At 50.0% G+C, this 17410-nt stretch overlaps 2 protein-coding genes across 2 annotated transcripts; one reads left to right on the forward strand and one right to left on the reverse strand.

Annotated features, from left to right (window-relative positions):
• The first annotated feature begins 3733 nt into the window (after positions 1 to 3733).
• PIAS3 (protein inhibitor of activated STAT 3) lies at positions 3734 to 13087 on the forward strand. The gene is made up of 14 exons (XM_007948286.2): positions 3734 to 3757; positions 6055 to 6472; positions 6613 to 6697; positions 6929 to 6979; positions 7218 to 7308; positions 7921 to 8055; positions 8292 to 8397; positions 9168 to 9241; positions 9364 to 9524; positions 11411 to 11544; positions 11623 to 11791; positions 11979 to 12112; positions 12259 to 12296; positions 12824 to 13087. Exons 1-14 carry the CDS (start codon positions 3734 to 3736, stop codon positions 13085 to 13087), a joined length of 1884 nt encoding a protein of 627 aa, XP_007946477.1.
• Positions 13088 to 14047: 960 nt separating this feature from the next.
• Positions 14048 to 16634, reverse strand: NUDT17 (nudix hydrolase 17). The gene is made up of 8 exons (XM_042782165.1): positions 16443 to 16634; positions 16041 to 16224; positions 15784 to 15809; positions 15547 to 15639; positions 15153 to 15251; positions 14794 to 14930; positions 14275 to 14427; positions 14048 to 14153 (listed from the first exon to the last, which is right to left on the reverse strand). The coding sequence occupies exons 1-8, from the start codon at positions 16632 to 16634 to the stop codon at positions 14048 to 14050; spliced, it is 990 nt and encodes a 329-aa protein (XP_042638099.1).
• Between the last annotated feature and the right edge of the window lie 776 nt (positions 16635 to 17410).

Consider the following 17410-nt stretch of genomic DNA (forward strand, 5'->3'; position numbering starts at 1 on the left):
TGTATGGAAAGTGAATTTGCTCTGTAAATCTTCACCCAAATCATAATACTAATAAAAAAAAACACATTAAAATAAAAAAAGCGTGAAAAATAAAAGATGAAAGCTATAGCTACAACCATATTCATGATCAAAAGACATAAAAACTACAAGCTGAATGAAAATAAAAAAACTTTTACCTAAGGAAAAAAAGAAAAAAAGAAATCAGACATAGTATCGAACTGGGCAAATCTGTTGCAAAAGACATTTTTAAAGTTTTAAGGTGCAAAGATGTCACTTTGAAGACCATGGTGTGCCTAACCCAAGCCATGGTATTTTCAATTGTGTCATATGCATGTGAAAGCTGAACAATGAATAAGGAAGACTGAAGAAGAGCTGATGCCTTTAATTATGGAGTTGGTGAAGAATACTGAAAATACCACGGACTGACAGAAGAACAAATAAATCTGTCCTGGAAGAAGTGCAGCCAAAATGGTCCTTGCAAGCGAGAATGGCCAGACTCTCACTTTGGTCAGGCTGTCCGAAGGGACCAGTCCCTGAAGAAGGATATCATGCTTGGAAAAGTGGAGGGTCAGAGACAAAGGGAGCCCAATGAGATGGGCTCAAGCATAGCAAGGATTGTGAAGATGGTGCAGGACTGGGCAGTGTTTTGTTCTGTTGTACACAGGGTCGCTATGAGTCGGAGCCAACTCAATGTCACCTAACAACAACATTGCACTGCGTAAATCTGCCTCAAAAGACCTCTTTTAAGTGTTACAGAACAAAGATGTCACTTTGAAGACTATGGGGTGCCTGATACAAGCCATTGTATTTTCAATAGCCTCATATGCATCTGAAAGGTGGACAATGAATAAGAAAGACTGAAGAAGAACAGACGCATTTGAACTGACTTACTTGATGGCAAATAACAATAACGATCTTCAGGGAAGCAGAGAGCCAGGCTTTTCTTCTGGTGCTGCTAGGTGGGTTCAATCCACCAAATTTTAGGTTAGTGGCCCTGTGCAGGGATCTTACTTAGGCTCTTTACAAAACACACACACACACACACACACACACACAAAACTCACTGTTGAGTGGGATCAGACTCATAGCGATCCTTCCTTGGGTTTCCAAGGCAGTATCACTAAGGAAGTAGATTGCCCCATCTTCCGTCCGAGGAGTGGCTGGTGGGTAATAGTATGGGTACACTACCTTAATAGTATGGGTTGTTGTTGTTATGTGCCGTTGAGTCGGACTCGACTCATAGTAACCCCTCCTAGGGTTTCCAAGGCAGTATCACTACAGAAGTAGATCGCCCCATCTTCCTTCCGAGGAGTGGCTGGTGGGTTTGAACAGCCAGTTTCCTGCTTAGCAGTCAAGTGCCTTTAGGCACTACGCTACCAGAACTCCCAAAGTATGGGTACACTACCTTAAAGTTGATGCTTTCATGAGTATAAAACAGATTTACTCTGGGGCCTGCCTTTAAGTAACTAGTTTCCTTTAAAAAAAAAAAATTATTGTGATTTGGGTGAAAGTTTACAGAGCAAATTCATCTTCCATACAGTAGTTCACATACACTTTGTCTCATGACATTGACTGCAATCTCCCACAGTGCAACAGCTCCTCTCCCACTTCCTCCCCATAGTTACCTCTTTCCTGTGTCTTTCCCTCCCATGTGCTCCTGGCCCCCAGCTGTGCATACCAACCAAACCAAACCCACTGCTGTTGAGTCAGATGTGACTCATAGCGGCCCCTCCTTGGGTTTCTGAGGCAGTATCACTACAGAAGTAGATTGCCCCATCTTCCTTCTGAGGAGTGGCTGGTTGGTGGGTTTGAATTGCCAGCATTCTGGTTAGCAGTCAAATGCCTTCTGCACTATGCCACCAGAGCTCCCCCTGTGCATACATAGCCCTTCTATTCTCCCATGATTGATCTCTCCAAGGAGTGTATCTACCTAATGTAAATGTTCAGCTCTTATGCCTGTCTTTTGTTTGGCTGGAAGCCACAGGAGTGGGTTCAATTCCCAGACCTGAAGTCTGGGACCTAGGGGCCATAGTTTCAGGATTCCACCAGGCTCTATCAGACCAGCAAACCTGATACCCCCACCTCTTGCTTTTTTTTTTTTTTTTTTTAGTTTTGTTCCACATTGTCCTCCCACTCTATCCAGGATCTCCTACGAAGATCCGCCTCGGAGTGGTAGCCCGCCACTATCTAGTTCTTCTGGTCTCATAGTCATATAGGCTGAGTGTACCACTTCCTTGGACTAACTCTTTCCATGCATCTTTGGTTTTCGACATGCTTCTTTGCTCCAGATGAGGAGAGACCTATTGTCGCATCTAGATGGGCCACTTGCAAGTTTTTAAGACTCCAGACACTACTAGTAACTAGCTTTTTGAGAACGGGGCCTCTGGAGGGCCCAAGGCCTTAGAGGAAGGAGAGTAGGTACTTCACATAGAGGCTGAAAGATCCCTTTTCTGGGCAAGAAAACGTCCTCTGCTTACCTTCAGCTACATCAATCTGCGGAGCCTCTTGTGTCTGTGTATTTGGGGCAGAGGGTGGGGGACTACGTAGAGTTATGGCCCTGCACACTTTGGATTCTAGAGGTCCAGGCTATTCCCTAGGGAGAGAGTCTCATTCCTAATGGGAGCCTCTTTATGCGATCAGATCCCTGGTCTCGCAGGGTGCCTCCATCTGAAGCCAGTACACCACCACCAGGGATCACAGAGGTGTGAAAGACCGGATCCAAGAAATCCAAGAGCTGTCTCTCCGAATTGATTCGCGCGAGGAGTTAATCTCTTAAACGCCAGGCGCCGAGCCCCGCCCCGCCGTTTCAGACCCCGCCCCGTCCTCCCGGCGCGGCGGACCTGGCGGGCTTACCCAGGAGAGGGCGGCCCCTGCCGTAGCACTGGGTCGGGTGGAGCTCGGGCCCGGGCGGAGCTGCCGCTGCAGCCTCTAGCTGCCCGACCGAACTCCAGCCGTGCAGATTGCGGGAGCGGCGCCGAACCCTCTTCCCCCACCTCCTTAGCCCACCTCGGAGCCTTCCGAGTCCCCTCCCCGTTCCCCGAGACTGCTGGTAAGTCACGGTTTCAGCACCAAAACTTTTGTGCCGAGTTTTAAGTCCTTCGGCCAGATCAAGAGCTACATTGTAGTTTGTGGGGGGAGGAGGGAGTAGAGGATTAAGAATAGACGTCTTGAACTGAACTGTTCACGACTCCATAGCTTCCCTAAAACGGATTCGTCCTCACCCATTACTCGAGTTGGAAAACTCTTGATTTTAGCTCGTGAAACTTGGAGAGATGGAGGTAAGAGTATTCGCTCCAACTCTGCTACTCCTCCTCACTATTCCCCTGAGACCGAGCAGTTTCCGATACTTTCCCTCCATATTTCAAGGATTTTTGAGTCCCTAAAAGCTCATCCCCTCCCAACTCTGGCGTGGCAAAGCGCCCCTCCCCCAGGCACTTCGGTTCCGCCTTCTCTCCGTTACCCTTGGGGACCCAGAGATATTAGGCCGCACACACCCTCGGGGTCTAGCCCTCTTATAGACCCGCCAACGACGTGCAGGGGTTGGGTCCGGCAGTGGAGGGAGGGGCCGAGACGGGTTTGTCCCAACCTGGCGGGCGGGGCTGGGAAGGGGAGGTGTAGGGGGCCGGACGGGGCGGAGCAGGCGGCATTTGCGGCCGGCGCTGGGGTGGAGAGTTGTGCGCCGGTCCCTGGGCCTGAGCTCGGGCTCGGGCTCGGGCGCCTGCGATGTCTCAAGATGGCGGAGCTGGGCGAATTAAAGGTACTGGCCCCCTCCCCCATCCCCATCTGGACCGGTCCCGGCGGTACGCCAAGTCGGGGAAGCGACCGAGACTGGGTGCTGAGGGCTCGGGTGGCGGCAGGAGACGTGGCGGGGAATGGCTGTAGCGCGGCTGGGGATAGGAGAGAAGGGGCTGTGGGTTAGGAAGAGGCTGCGGCGGGGCTCGGGGGCGGGGCTGAGGGGAATTGCTGCTGTTGGGGGCCGAGGCGTAGGGGGCGGGGACGCGGGTAGAAGTCGGATTTGGTAGTAGGGGCAGATGTAGGGGTAGGGCAAGGTGGGAAAACTGTTGTAGAGGCTTAGGGGGCGAGTCGATCAAGGCCAAGAGATGCGACAGCTGGGGGCAGAGGTCCGGATAGGACTGGGGGGCAGCTGTAGGAGAAGGTCTTGGGGGAAATGCAATACAGAAGATAGAGGCTTTGGGGCTGCTATTGGGATTCCAGCCTTAGGAAATACCCAGTAGGCGGCTGAGATATAGGGGGCGGGGCTGTGCGTGCAGATACATTGAGGGGTGGGGCAAAAGCATCCTGGAGGCTGAGAGGACCGCCCTGTCTTAGTGAGTGGGTGTCTTTGGGCAGTGGCAGAGGAGTGTGAAACTGGGATAGAAGGAGGACCAGTTATAGGCACAACTCTTGGAAAACTAAAGACAAGACAGAAGAGATAAGGATGAGGAGGAGGAAGGGAGAATAGCAAGCTGTTTACATTCTTAAAAAGGGACCAAGCCATAAGGCCACCCTTCTATGAAAACTCACTATTGTGGAGTTGATTGGACTCATAGTGACCTTTCCTTGGGTTTGCGATTGCGATTGCCCAGTCTGCCTTCCAAGGAGTGGCTGGTGGGTTTGAACTGCCAGCCTTCTGATTAGCAGTTAGATGCCTTAGGCACTATGCCACCAGAGCTCCTGCCCTTCTATGCAGGGAAGAATTTTGAGGGGTAGCAAGGCCAGCCTATGGCTGAATCTTCTCAAAATTTATGGAAAGAGTCCATGAAGGAGATAGCTCTTTGTGCCCTCCCATTAGCACACAGAGTCTGAGGGTAACTGCACTAAAGGATATCTCTTAAAACCTGAAACCAGTGGGTTTATCCCTCTGCTTCCAAGCTTTATTCTACCCCTTTGGAATGGAGCCACAGCCCTAATCAGGCTGGGGTTAGCCATTGAGCCTCTGGGCCATTATAAAACCAGTTGCCGAGTTGATTCCAACTCATGGCAATCCCGTGTGTGTCAGACTAGAACTGTGCTCCACAGAATTTTTAATCAGTGACTTTCTGGAAGTAGATTGTCAGACCTTTCTTTGAGTCACCACTGGGTTAACTCAAACCTCCAACCTTTGAGTTAGCAGCCATATGTATTAACCATTTGCACTGCCCTGGGATCTTGGAATTCTGTACCCTGGATCAGGATTCATATGCCTTCTCATTCTCTCAAGGCCTCTGTTAAGAGCTTTGCTCTCTCTTCTTCCACTCCTATGGGAGGGATGGTGTGGGAATTCCTTAATTTCTCTATATAGGAGAGAAGCAGGATATTAGTTCCTGACAGATGGGAGTAAACAGGCAGGATACCTGCATTTGGTGGGTCTCTTTTCTCCCTTTTCCACCAGTTTTGGTCTTGTTTTCCTCCCAAAAGACTGGGACTAAGGGAGGCATGGTTACACAGATGATACAGAGAAAGGATTTGGGGGTTAGGAATATTGAACCCTGACCTGTAAACCCTGTTCACAAAGACTTCAGAGGCTTGGGGCAAATAGCTGAGGTGGATTGAGGTAGTTGGGAGGGGTCGACTGTGGGGCACTATCTTCTAGCCCCGTCTCCTTCATTCCCCTTAGGACTGTCTGGCCTGAATCCTTTCTTCTCTCCTTCTCCCTGTCTCTTATCCTTTCCTTAAGAGCCTGGGATGGGTATGAGAAAGAGCAGGAGAGGAGATAAGCAGCTTAAGGGACAGTGCAGGCTAAAAGGCAAGGATGGAGATAGGAGGCTGTAGTGGACTGAGAAGGTGTATCTGGGGATGGCTTGCTGTGTGCCTTTCCCTGCTCCCACTGTGGTCGTTTTCCAGGCATAAGGAGATAGGGCTGATGGAGCTGGGGGGTACCCAACCCTCAGGTTGACCTGAGGGTTGTTAAAATGGGACTGAGATGTCCCTCTGGCAAGGATGGCTACCTGACAGTAACCTAGCTGCAGAGCATCTTTCTGATCAGCGCAGGAGGGAAAGAGCACTCACTGCCCACTGGGAGGCTCAGCCCCAGTGTCCTTGGCAGGATTCTCAAGCTTCTGTTCTTCTCCACAGCACATGGTGATGAGTTTCCGAGTATCTGAGCTCCAGGTGCTCCTCGGCTTTGCTGGCCGGAATAAGAGTGGAAGGAAGCACGAGCTCCTGGCTAAGGCCCTGCACCTCCTCAAATCCAGCTGTGCTCCCAGCGTCCAGATGAAGATCAAAGAGCTTTACCGCAGACGCTTTCCCCGGAAGACCCTGGGGCCTTCTGATCTCTCCCTGATCTCTCTGCCCCCTGGCACCTCCCCTGTAGCCTCTGCTAGTCCCCTAGCCCCCATCCCTCCAGCCCTCTTGGCCCCTGGTACTGTGCTGGGCCCCAAACGTGAGGTAGACATGCACCCTTCTCTGCCCCAGCCTGTGCACCCTGATGTCACCATGAAACCATTGCCCTTCTATGAAGTCTATGGGGAGCTCATCCGACCCACCACTCTCGGTATGGCTCTCTGTGGTCTCTCAGCCTTGACTCCATGCCTCTTCTCTAAGCCTTTCTGTGGGATCAGCGACTTGGGATGGGGCAACTTCTGTGGCTGCCTGTGTATGGGCTTGGGAATAACCACCCCTTTGTGTCCTTAGCATCCACTTCTAGCCAGCGGTTTGAGGAAGCACACTTTACCTTTGCCCTCACTCCCCAGCAAGTGCAGCAGATCCTCACATCCAGGTATTTTTCCTTCAGTATTCTTAGCCTCATTTCTGCGTGATTACCACTCTCCTCCCCTCTCTGTCTTCTATTCTCCCCTGTTTTTTTCCCTATCCATTTTCCTACACCTGCTTTCTCTGTGATTCTTTTGTGGTATCTCTTCTTTATTCCTTGGACATCTAACTTTCTCCCTATCTACTCATGGCCCCCTGGGAGCCACATGCTGACATCTTTCCTTCATCTTTGTTACAGAGAGCTTCTGCCAGGAGCCAAATGCGATTATACCATACAGGTGCAGCTAAGGTGAGTTGGTTCTCCATCCGTGCTGAGCCCTCCTTGGGGGTGGGAGTGAAGAAGGAGTATGACAGATATTTCTAGGATATACCCTGCTCTGTCACTGCGCACCCCAGCCTTGGGACTCTTGTTGGATGCAGAAGAGTGCAGAAATCCGTGACTGATTTTCTGGGATTTCCTGCTTCTCTGCCAGATTCATCTCCAGAGACTGCCTTCCATTTTTTCATCCTCTTCAATCTTTCACCAGGTTCTGTCTCTGTGAGACCAGCTGCCCCCAGGAGGATTATTTTCCCCCCAACCTCTTTGTCAAGGTCAATGGGAAACTGTGCCCCCTGCCAGTAAGTGTTCTTCCCTTTTTCTGGCAGTACTCCTTCCCCTCTTCAGTTCAACAAATGTTAACTACACATTTACTAAGTGCCAGGTGCTGTGTTAGGTGCTGGTATTACCAAGATGAGCAGATCATAGTCCTTTTTCTCATGGAGGCTGTGTTACAGTCATAAGCATTAAGAGACATGTCTAGCACAGTGCCTGGCACATAGTAGGTGCTCAGTTTACTGAATGAATCATCTGCAAAGTGCTGAGATAGGGCTTAACAAGGGTCCTATTGGACCCAGAGGAAGGACATTTAGTTCAATTCAAAGGTTCAGAGAAGACTTAGAAGTGATGACCCCAGAGCTAAGAGTTGATGGAAGTCCATCTTAAGGACACAGTGAGTGGGTTCCCATTTCCTTGGTCAATGAATAAGCCCTCCTTTTTCCTCAAGAGTGAAGCTGACACACATCCTTAAATAATGCCCTGGTTTCATAAGTCACCAGATGGGCCCCTACACGCTTGGTCAGTGAGTGAGTTGGCCTTCCCTTCAAGGAGTGAGTAATCCAAGACAACATGTCTTCTTAGAGCAGAGCTCTTTCCCAGAGAAACCTTCCTCTGACAGTCCCTCCCTTTCCCAGGGTTACCTTCCCCCCACCAAGAATGGGGCTGAGCCCAAGAGGCCCAGCCGTCCCATCAACATCACACCGCTGGCTCGACTTTCAGCCACTGTTCCTAATACCATCGTGGTCAACTGGTCGTCTGAATTTGGACGGGTGAGCATGGCTAAGGCAGGGAGCCTTAGCTTCCCTTAGGGAAGCTTGGGGGTTGTTGCAGGACAGAGAATGGGGTGGGGGGAATCATCCCGTGTCCTAGTTGGGGAAACACTTCTTACTTCTTGCTGGGACTTTCTGCCTTATAATCCACTGTCTCTAGCCTTCATGGGGGCAGGAGGGTGGTGGTGTAAAAAGCAGAGGCTGATCAACTTCCTTCCCACTGTCCTCCCAAGTAGAATTACTCCTTGTCTGTGTACCTGGTGAGGCAGTTGACTGCAGGGACCCTCCTACAGAAGCTCAGAGCAAAGGGCATCCGGAACCCAGACCACTCCCGGGCACTGAGTGAGTAATATCCTCCCCTCTTCATCCCTCTGATCTGGATCCTAGTCTTCCTGGCCCTCCAGCCTTCATAATCAAACCCACACCCCTCTTACAACTTATTTCCTCTCTCACATGAGCCCCAACCCTGAACCTGTCCCCTTTATTAGTCTTCATAGTGGAGAAATTGGACCACGCCTAAGCACTGAGTGATACCTTGGCACTCCCAATCATGCAACTAGTTTGTACCTCATAGACCCCAACTCCAGCGCTGCTTGAATATGGGCTTTTAGGATTGAAAAGGGCCTGAAGGATCATCTAACCTAACCCTCATGTGATGCTTCAATTCCCTTTAGATTGTCTTTGCCAAAGTGTTGCCTGGTTCTATTTAAGCACCTTTTTTTTTAAAAAAAAAAAAACAAAGCCAAACTCACTGCTGTTGAGTTGGATCTGACTCATAGCGACTCCTCCTCGGGTTTCTGGGGCAGTATCACTACGGAAGTAGATTGCCCTATCTTCCTTCCAAGGAGTGGCTGGTGGGTTTAAACCGCCAGCCTTCTGGTTAGCAGTCAGATAATGCCTTAGGCACTATGCCACCAGAGCTCCTTAAGCACTTTTAGGGAAGAGGAAATATCTTCCTCCCTCCAACCTTCATAATCCAGATCCCAGATGCCCCTCACCTTTTGGTCCCCAAAGTCCTGTCAGCCAGAGCCATCTGATTCTGGCCTCACCAGCTGTTCGGCTTCCTCTCTAGTCTTGCTAACTGCCTGGCTTTGGCTGCACTCTTGTTTCAGTCAAGGAGAAATTGACTGCTGACCCAGACAGTGAGGTGGCTACTACGAGTCTGCGGGTGTCACTCATGTGTCCGGTGAGTCCAGGGGGGAAAAGGGCTGGGTTAAACCTTTGGATTCTGATGAGGGTTTCTAGGGATATTAGAGTAAGGTTTTCTGGGATATGGAGACTCTGACCAGAGAACTCACCTTTCCTCAGCTAGGGAAAATGCGCCTGACCGTCCCCTGTCGTGCCCTTACCTGCGCCCACCTGCAGAGCTTCGATGCTGCCCTTTATCTACAGATGAATGAGAAGAAGCCAACGTGGACATGTCCTGTGTGTGACAAGAAGGCTCCCTATGAATCTCTGATCATTGATGGGTAGGGCCATTCTGCTTCCTTTTACCTGGAACAGCTACTAGGACCTCTTCTCACATGAACCCCGTCTCCTGTTCCTACCAACTCACCCTTTCTATCTCCTTTACCAGTCTGTAACTTTTTATACTTAATACATACTTCATATACTTACTATAAAGTACTTACTAAGTACTTCACATGCCTTGTTTCACTGAATCCTTATGATAACCCTGTGAGATAGGATCTGTTATTATAGATGAAGAATCATGCCTAAGAGATCATTTTGTTCAAAGCTATAAGGCAGTTCCTGGTTTCGACTCTGATAACTCCTACTTACCCTTTAATATTGTGTAAATTTGCTCTCATTTTGAAACTTCTAAATCTATCTGTACCAAAAAAAACCCAAGCCAAACCCACTGTCATCGAGCCAGTTCTGACTCATAGCAACCTTATAGGACATACTAGAATTGCTCTATAGAGTTTCTGAGGCTGTAAATCTTTACAAAAGCAGACTGCTATAGCTTTCTCCTCTGGGGCGGCTGGTGCATTTGAACTGCCAACCTTCGTGTTAGCAGCTGAGTGCTTTAATCACTGCACCACCAGGAATTTTTGAACCAATCTCTACTTAGAACAAGTTCATCATCACAGTCACCTTCACTTCGGGCACATAGCTTTTAAATCATTGGAAAGGCTTTGAGCCTTATTTTTACACTAAAAACCAAAAAAAAAAAAAGCAAACTCATGGCCATTGAGTTGATTTTGACTTACAGCAACCCCCATTGGGTTTCCAAGGCTGTAAATCTTTATGTAAGCAAACTGCCTTCTGTTTCTTCTGTGGCTGGTGGGTACAAATCACTGACCTTTTGGTTAGCAGCCAAATGCCTTAACCACTGCACCACCAGAGTTCCTTTCCTTACGCTTAAAAAAAAACAAAACATACTGCCATTGAGTCGATTGTGAGTCATAGCGACCCCATTGGGTTTCCAAGATGGTATAGCTTTATGGAAGCAGACTGCCTAATCTTTCTTCCATGGAGCAGCTGGTGTGTTTGAGCCATCAACCTTCTGGTTAGCAGCCAAATGCTTTAACCACCAGTACACCACCAGAGCTCCTTTTTCTTGAACTAAAAAGCCAAAAACCAAACCTACTGCCATCGAGTTGATTCTGACTCATAGTGATCCCCATTAGGTTTCCATGGTGGTAAATCTTTACAGAAGTAGATTGCTCTATCTTCCTTTTGTGGAGCAGCTGGTGTATTTGGAACCATCAACCTTCTGGTTAGCAGCCAGATGCTTTCACCAGTAAGCTACCAGAGCTCCTTTTTTCTTGCACTAAAGTAAGGCTTAATAAGAACCAAATGTACTTGTTCCAGCTTACTTACAAATTCTTAAAGACACAATTAGGAATTGTGTACTCTTTTGTAGCCTGGGGACTGCCTGTATTGTAAATAAGTGGCAGAGCCGAAGTATTAAACTGTGATATATACTATATTGCCTATATTAACTACTTGGTCTCCCACTGAGCATAGCAATAAGGTGCTTTTGAGGGCCTGGGTGTGCTGATCTAGCTAATCCTAATCCCCTTCCAGAGTCCACATTGTTTCTTGTTGACAGTGCCTTTTGAGATGGCTTACGGAATTCTTTGTCTCTGCCCTTTCTGTCTTGTTCCTAGCACCACACATAATAGGTGCTTCAAATGAACTTATTTTCAAACTTGGCACTTAGAGTTTGCAAAGCTCTTTTATGTACCTTAATTTGATTCCAGCAACTCAGGAGAGGTCAGTAGGGTATATAATATCCTTATTATATAGATGAGAAAATTGAGGTACAGGAAGGTGAGTGGCAGAACTCTCTGGCTACTGTTCTAGCCATTTCCTAGGCAGATCAATTCCTATCCCTCCTCTCCCCCAGTTTATTCATGGAGATTCTTAATTCCTGCTCGGACTGTGATGAGATCCAGTTCATGGAAGATGGATCCTGGTGCCCAATGAAACCTAAGAAGGAGGCATCTGAGGTTTGCCCCCCACCAGGGTATGGGCTGGATGGTGAGTGACACCCTGTCCTCCAGCTGAGCTAAATCCTAGATGGCCTGTTCTCTGAGACAGTCTTTTTACCACCCGCAGGCCTCCAGTACAGTCCAGTCCAAGAGGGAAATCCATCAGAGAATAAGAAAAAGGTTGAAGTTATTGACTTGACAATAGAAAGCTCTTCTGATGAGGAGGACCTTCCTCCAACCAAGAAGCACTGTCCTGTCACCTCAGCTGCCATCCCAGCCCTGCCTGGAAGCAAAGGGTACAAGGAAATGGGCTGCAACTTTAGCAGAAGGGACAGGCGAAGAAGTCATGGATGCTTTCTGATCACTGGGCAACCCTTGGAGCAAGGGAAAGGGTGGAAGGGACAGGGAGAGAGGCCTTGGGAGGCTGAGATGGGTAAGGGCATCCGTGGTTTGCCACCTATCCCAACTGCTCTTCCTTCACAGAGTCTTGACCTCTAGTCACCAGCCATCCTCCGTGCTACGGAGCCCTGCTATGGGCACGCTGGGCGGGGATTTCCTGTCCAGTCTCCCGCTACATGAGTACCCACCTGCCTTCCCACTGGGGGCTGATATCCAAGGTATGGCATTAGTCACAAGTGGGCCCCTGCACTGCCACACCCTCCCCAGGACCAGTCAGAACCATTGCTTTTCAAAGCCTCCGGTCCACATGTGGCAGAGGAGGGGTCTCATAGGAGACTGATTGTGATTTTTCTTTTCCTGCCAGGTTTAGACTTATTTTCTTTCCTTCAAACTGAGAGTCAGGTAAGTGGTTTCTTCTATGAAGATCTCAGATCTTGAAGCTTCCTTTCTAGGCACTGATGGGCCCCCTTCTCTGTTGTTTTACCCCCAAGGACCCGAGTCAGCTTTTCTGTGAGGGAAGAGGAAAAGGCAGGCAGCTCATTTCCCTCTAAGGCCCTACTTCCTCAGATTCCTATCCATGATTTCCTAGATCCTGTTCCTTTTATGTCCTGGCCTGCTTACCCCCACACACACTTATGTGCACTTGAGCACCATGCCTGCCCCATGTGGACATTCCACACATTTCAACTGCTCACAAAGCCAAGAACCTAGCAAACTGGAGCGGGGAGGGCAGGGGCTGTCTCGGGGCAGGGAAAACAAGGGATGGGGTGTGGGGAAGTAGGAGAAAGAGCCAGAGAGAGGCTCTCTTCTGAGAGAATATTTGTGATCTACAGGGGTTGATTTATCACATACGATATTTTTGAGATGAGTGATTGGGAGGTGGATGAAGTTAGAATGAAATTTTAAACTATGCCCTCGATTCTTCCTAGCACTATGGCCCCTCCGTCATCACCTCGCTAGACGAACAGGATGCCCTTGGCCACTTCTTCCAGTACCGGGGGACCCCTTCCCACTTCTTGGGCCCACTGGCGCCACTGGGGACCTCCCACCGCAGCTCCCCTCCAGCACCCCCTCCAGGACGTGTCAGCAGTATTGTGGCCCCTGGGGGGACATTGAGGGAAGGACATGGCGGACCCTTGCCCTCAGGTCCTTCCTTGACTGGCTGTCGGTCAGACATCATTTCCCTGGACTGAATCCCTTGGACTGTGGACCCTTTACTGCCCCCCAACATTGAGCAAGTATGAAGTGGAATCCAGACCGCTGGCCACTCTGACCCCTTGGGGGACTTTGGCCAAAGGTCAGACATACCTTCAGGGACACCTGACTTTTGGCCTCATTTCTGCCTGACAAGGCTAACACCCAAAGGGTTAATATTTAACCTCTTTTTAGGACATATGGGGTCTATTTTTGGAAATGTTCTTTGGATGGCTGCACATTCCTTTGGGTATGTTAACCTAGGCAGTGGCAGGCAAATGGGATGGGATTTGAGTTGGGGGAAAGGCTGAATCAGCCTTAACTGTGTCTTGAGCCTTGTGAGGAGAGGGGGCCTCTCTCTTGTCCCCCAGATGCCCTGTCCTCCCATCCCCTAAACCCATGGCTCTATTCCTTCCCTACATTCATTGTCTCTTCATGTCCATTCCGTTCCCTTTGGCCAAACAGACAAGTAGAGAAACTGAGACAGACACATGGACAGAGAACTTTATTTTAGGTTGCATTTTTTTTGTTTTTTTGTATATAAACAAGAACCAAAATACTCCAAAGATGACTTTCCCCTGCCTCCCACTTCCCAGTATAACTGAGGAAAAGATAAGGCCTTAGCCCTGATCCCCAGGGGTTTGGGAGCAAGGCCGGGCGTATTGCCTGGGTCTTTCCCTATTTATGTATTTAATTCACAATGTTTTCTTATGCTGACCAGCCCTGGGCCTAAGCTTCCAGAGGCCTATAGTTGGTTCATTCTGCACCTTTCCTGGGAGGTAGAAGAACCCCCATTCCTTCCTTCCCAATCTCCTTTTTCAGGCTCCTGTAGGGCCTATGACTTACATTGTAATTTTACTTTTTATTTCCAGAATTGTAGCAAAGTTCTCACCCATTAATAAAGGTTGTGAATGTTCTGTGAGTGTTGCAGAAGTGGATTGGGGAGGGGCTTATGGATTTTACTTTCCAGACCCCTGGCTTGAGGAAAGGCGGTCTATGTTCATTTTTTCCTTTGCTGGCCCTGGGTCCACATGAGCTCCTCTGTCACATGGTGGGGGTGTCACACTGAGGATTTCCAAGAGCAGTTGTTCGTTCTTCCTCCCTTCCTCTCCCCCATGCCCATAAAAACACATCTAGACCATGTAGTCCAGTGATGTGGAGCCCCCAAGGACTTCCTCACTCTTACCTGCCCAGGTGTTGCAGCCAGAGCCTAAGGGCAAACTTGGTCCCCGTGCTGACCCTCTCTTTGCTCTCTGCTGTGGTTGGGGTTGTTCGCAGGAGTGTGGACGTGGGCAGGTCCAGAGATCGGGCTGCTCCATCCTCTTGCAGTTCCACTGCACTGTGTAATGACAACTGTCTGGGCTGTGCCTTGCTGTTTACAAAGCACTTGCATCTCCATTAGGTCATCCTATCCTCCCAAGCACCGCAGGAGGGGGTGAGTGGGAGTTACTCTCATTGTACAGAAAGGAAATTGGTTCAAGGATAAGTGACTTGCCCCTGTGGGAAAGCTGGGACTCCTCACACTTCAGTCTTTGCTGCTAGCCAATCAGAGCACAGGAGCCCTTGAGTTGGATGGTCATTGGCTTTGATATCACATGCTCGCTCCATTATCAGCTGACCAACTCAGCCCCTATATCTCCCCTACAACACACAGTTGTATTAGTGTGTGGGTATACTGGGGGATTGGGAAGAAGCTCTTACTTACGGGACAGAGAGTGGTAGGTCCTGGAGGAGAGTTCTGGCTGTCCCTGTCCCATCTTCTGTGGCAGCCACTGCAGCTGCTACATCTGGTCTCAGCCACATAAAGGCACTCACCTCACTTGGGTTTGGTTGGATCCGTGCCTGAGGCCAGACACTGTTGTCAGGCATCTCTCTGCGAGGCCTGTTCTTGACCACAGAAGACCCCCAGGTGGAATGGAGAGGGACATGGGGAAAGGCTGGGGAGAGGCTGTTTTGTGTGTTTTCTCTCACTTTCCCTTAAATCTCCTCGCCTACCTTAATCACAGACGAAGCCAGATTGCCTGGGCTCCCCTGAGCCCCATTTCCTTCCACTGCCAGCCTTACCTGCAGCTGCTGCTGCGACTCCTGGGAGATCACAAGTAGATAGAGAACGATGTGATGGTATTTGGGGAAACCCCAGCTCAGTCTCGGAGGATAGGCAGACTAAGAAGGAAACGAGAAACTGAGAACTTCCTTTCCCTTTCTGAGACTAAAATACAGCTTTAAGGTGGAAAAAAAACCCAAAAAACTGGCCCCAAACTAAGGAACTAGAGAGTAGATATGGTGCGTGAGGGATCTGGGTGGGCTGTGGGTTTTGGGCACTCCATTTCACACTCTGCCCCCTCTGTGGCCAAGGCAGATAAAATCTACAGACTGTTCTGTAGATTTTAATGGTAGAAGTTGTTGAAGGTTAAACAGAAGTTGGTTAAGTAGGAAGGGTCTCCAGTCCCTGTGTTACCTCCCATAGCCCCAGAGGGACCCAGGAGAACTGGCCCTGGGGCAGCTGTAGTCCACTCTCCTCCCAAAGCTCTCGAAGTCCTGCGTCCAGCAGCTGGGAATCAAGAGAGGGCAGGTCAGAGTGGCTGGGGTTTGACTTGTCCTTTTGTTTGCCCCTCCCACAGCCCACACCAAGGTGGACCCAGAGGTAGGTCTCAAGGTAGGGTAAGCGTGCAGGTTGGATCAGCTGATTGGTTACCTCTTCTTCAGGTTCTGCATGCCCACCTGCAAAAACATGGGGACAAGACATGAGTGGTGGTGGGTTTGGCCAGCAGCCCCCACTCAGTGTTTACCCTGCCCTCCCTCCAGTGGACACAGATGCAGCTGCAGCCTCTTGTGATGGCAGACATGCTACAATCTGGGCCCACTTTTATATCCTGGGACTGGGAATAACTTGGGAGAGAAAAAGGGCAACTTTCTTCCCTAGACTTTGGGCCCTGCGCCAGGAGTGCTCACCTGGGGGTACCCAGAGATTGGGGGAAAGGCTAAGGGTGCTGGTCCTTCGTGTCAACAAGACAGTTTCGTCTCTGGACTGCAGAATTACGGCCACACCCAGATCCACACCTCGGTTTGTGGGCAGCTCCGGCATCGAGGCCCCGGGCTGCTGGTCCAGGGCCGCAAAAGGGCAGAAAGGGGGTCGCTGGCAGGAGGGAATAAGCAGGTCAAGGCTTCAGGAGCGGTGCGAGAGTCGGGTGGGGGGGTATGGCCTACGAAAATTGGGCGACACCGCGTGGTGGGGGAGGGGCTGAGTGGGGCGGACTTGCCAGACCCCTAGGGCTCGCGCTGTCAGGACCACCCGATCTCCAGTCCGCGCCTCCTGTCCTTCATTCCCCATTTCTGGTCCCCTCCTCTCTAGACCTGGAGCGGAAGCCTGGCAGAGGCGCCTAGGAATGGCTTGTCCGAGAGGACGAGCTGTCCTCGCTTTAAGCTGCAGTGTATGGGCCATGGCCCGAGCCCTGGCCCAGCGCCCAGGAGACCACACACGCTCCGTGCGAAGCTCGCCGATTCCGGGTGTTCAGACAGGAGTAGCAATACCCGCGCGGCGGCCATGACGCGGTTCCGGGGTCGCCCTGGCGCCCGTGGGGCCCTCTGGTGGCCCAGCGGCTCCTCCCCTCCCAGCGCTCCGCAGGGTCGGAAGCAAGCCAGCTTCCCAGGACTTTAGGCGGGAAATCTAAACGTAACCCCCAGGGACGATCCATAATGTAATGTACCAGATGACAAAGAGGAACACCTCTTGCTCCTGTTTTCTCTCCATCTTTTCTGTCTAGGACAATGATTCCAGAATGATTTCTGGATTTACATCTCATCTTCCACCAGCTGTGGGCTGAACTATAACCACCCCTCCATAGTACTTCCACATGTATGTTATAGCAGGTATCACCTTGAATTAGTTACATCTGTCTCCAAGCCAGACACCCAGGAAATAATTCTGGACACTGCTGCTCCTTTCCTTCAATTTACACAAACGGCAACTGAGTGCTGCAGATTCTGCCCCTCCATCGATCTCAAATCTCTTTACCACCATCTCTCCAGACGCCATTGACCTAATAATAATCTGCTTGAAATATTACTGTGAGTATCCAAGTAGTCCTGCCCCAATTAATTCATTTTCTATGATGCTGCCAGAGTGTTCTTTCTAAAACACAAAAATGATACTGCTTCCCATTGCTTTCAGGAAAAGGTAAACAACACAGTATGGCAAGGACCCATACGCCTTTGTGCCTACCTGCCTCTCCAGTTTCAATTCTGGCAGGACTCTAGCCATTTTCTAGTCATATCCCATTTGCTGTTTTCCCAAGAAGCAGGCTGCCCCCACCCCGTACTTC

This window comes from Orycteropus afer, unplaced genomic scaffold, assembly GCF_000298275.1.
Source record: "Orycteropus afer afer isolate SDZICR_OR568_19922 unplaced genomic scaffold, OryAfe1.0 scaffold00010, whole genome shotgun sequence".
Classification (NCBI taxonomy): domain Eukaryota; kingdom Metazoa; phylum Chordata; class Mammalia; order Tubulidentata; family Orycteropodidae; genus Orycteropus; species Orycteropus afer.

Coding starts and splice junctions, on each gene's coding strand:
- PIAS3 (XM_007948286.2), top strand. CDS start 3,734: ATGGCGGAGCTGGGCGAATTAAAG. Junction 6,980..7,217: donor ACCATACAGGTGCAGCTAAG/GTGAGTTGGTTC, acceptor ATCTTTCACCAG/GTTCTGTCTCTGTGAGACCA. Junction 12,113..12,258: donor ACTGGGGGCTGATATCCAAG/GTATGGCATTAG, acceptor TTTTCCTGCCAG/GTTTAGACTTATTTTCTTTC.
- NUDT17 (XM_042782165.1), bottom strand. CDS start 16,634: ATGGCCGCCGCGCGGGTATTGCTACTCCTGTCTGAACACCCGGAATCG. Junction 16,225..16,442: donor CTGCCAGGCTTCCGCTCCAG/GTCTAGAGAGGA, acceptor CCCTCCTGCCAG/CGACCCCCTTTCTGCCCTTT. Junction 15,640..15,783: donor ATGCAGAACCTGAAGAAGAG/GTAACCAATCAG, acceptor CTTGATTCCCAG/CTGCTGGACGCAGGACTTCG.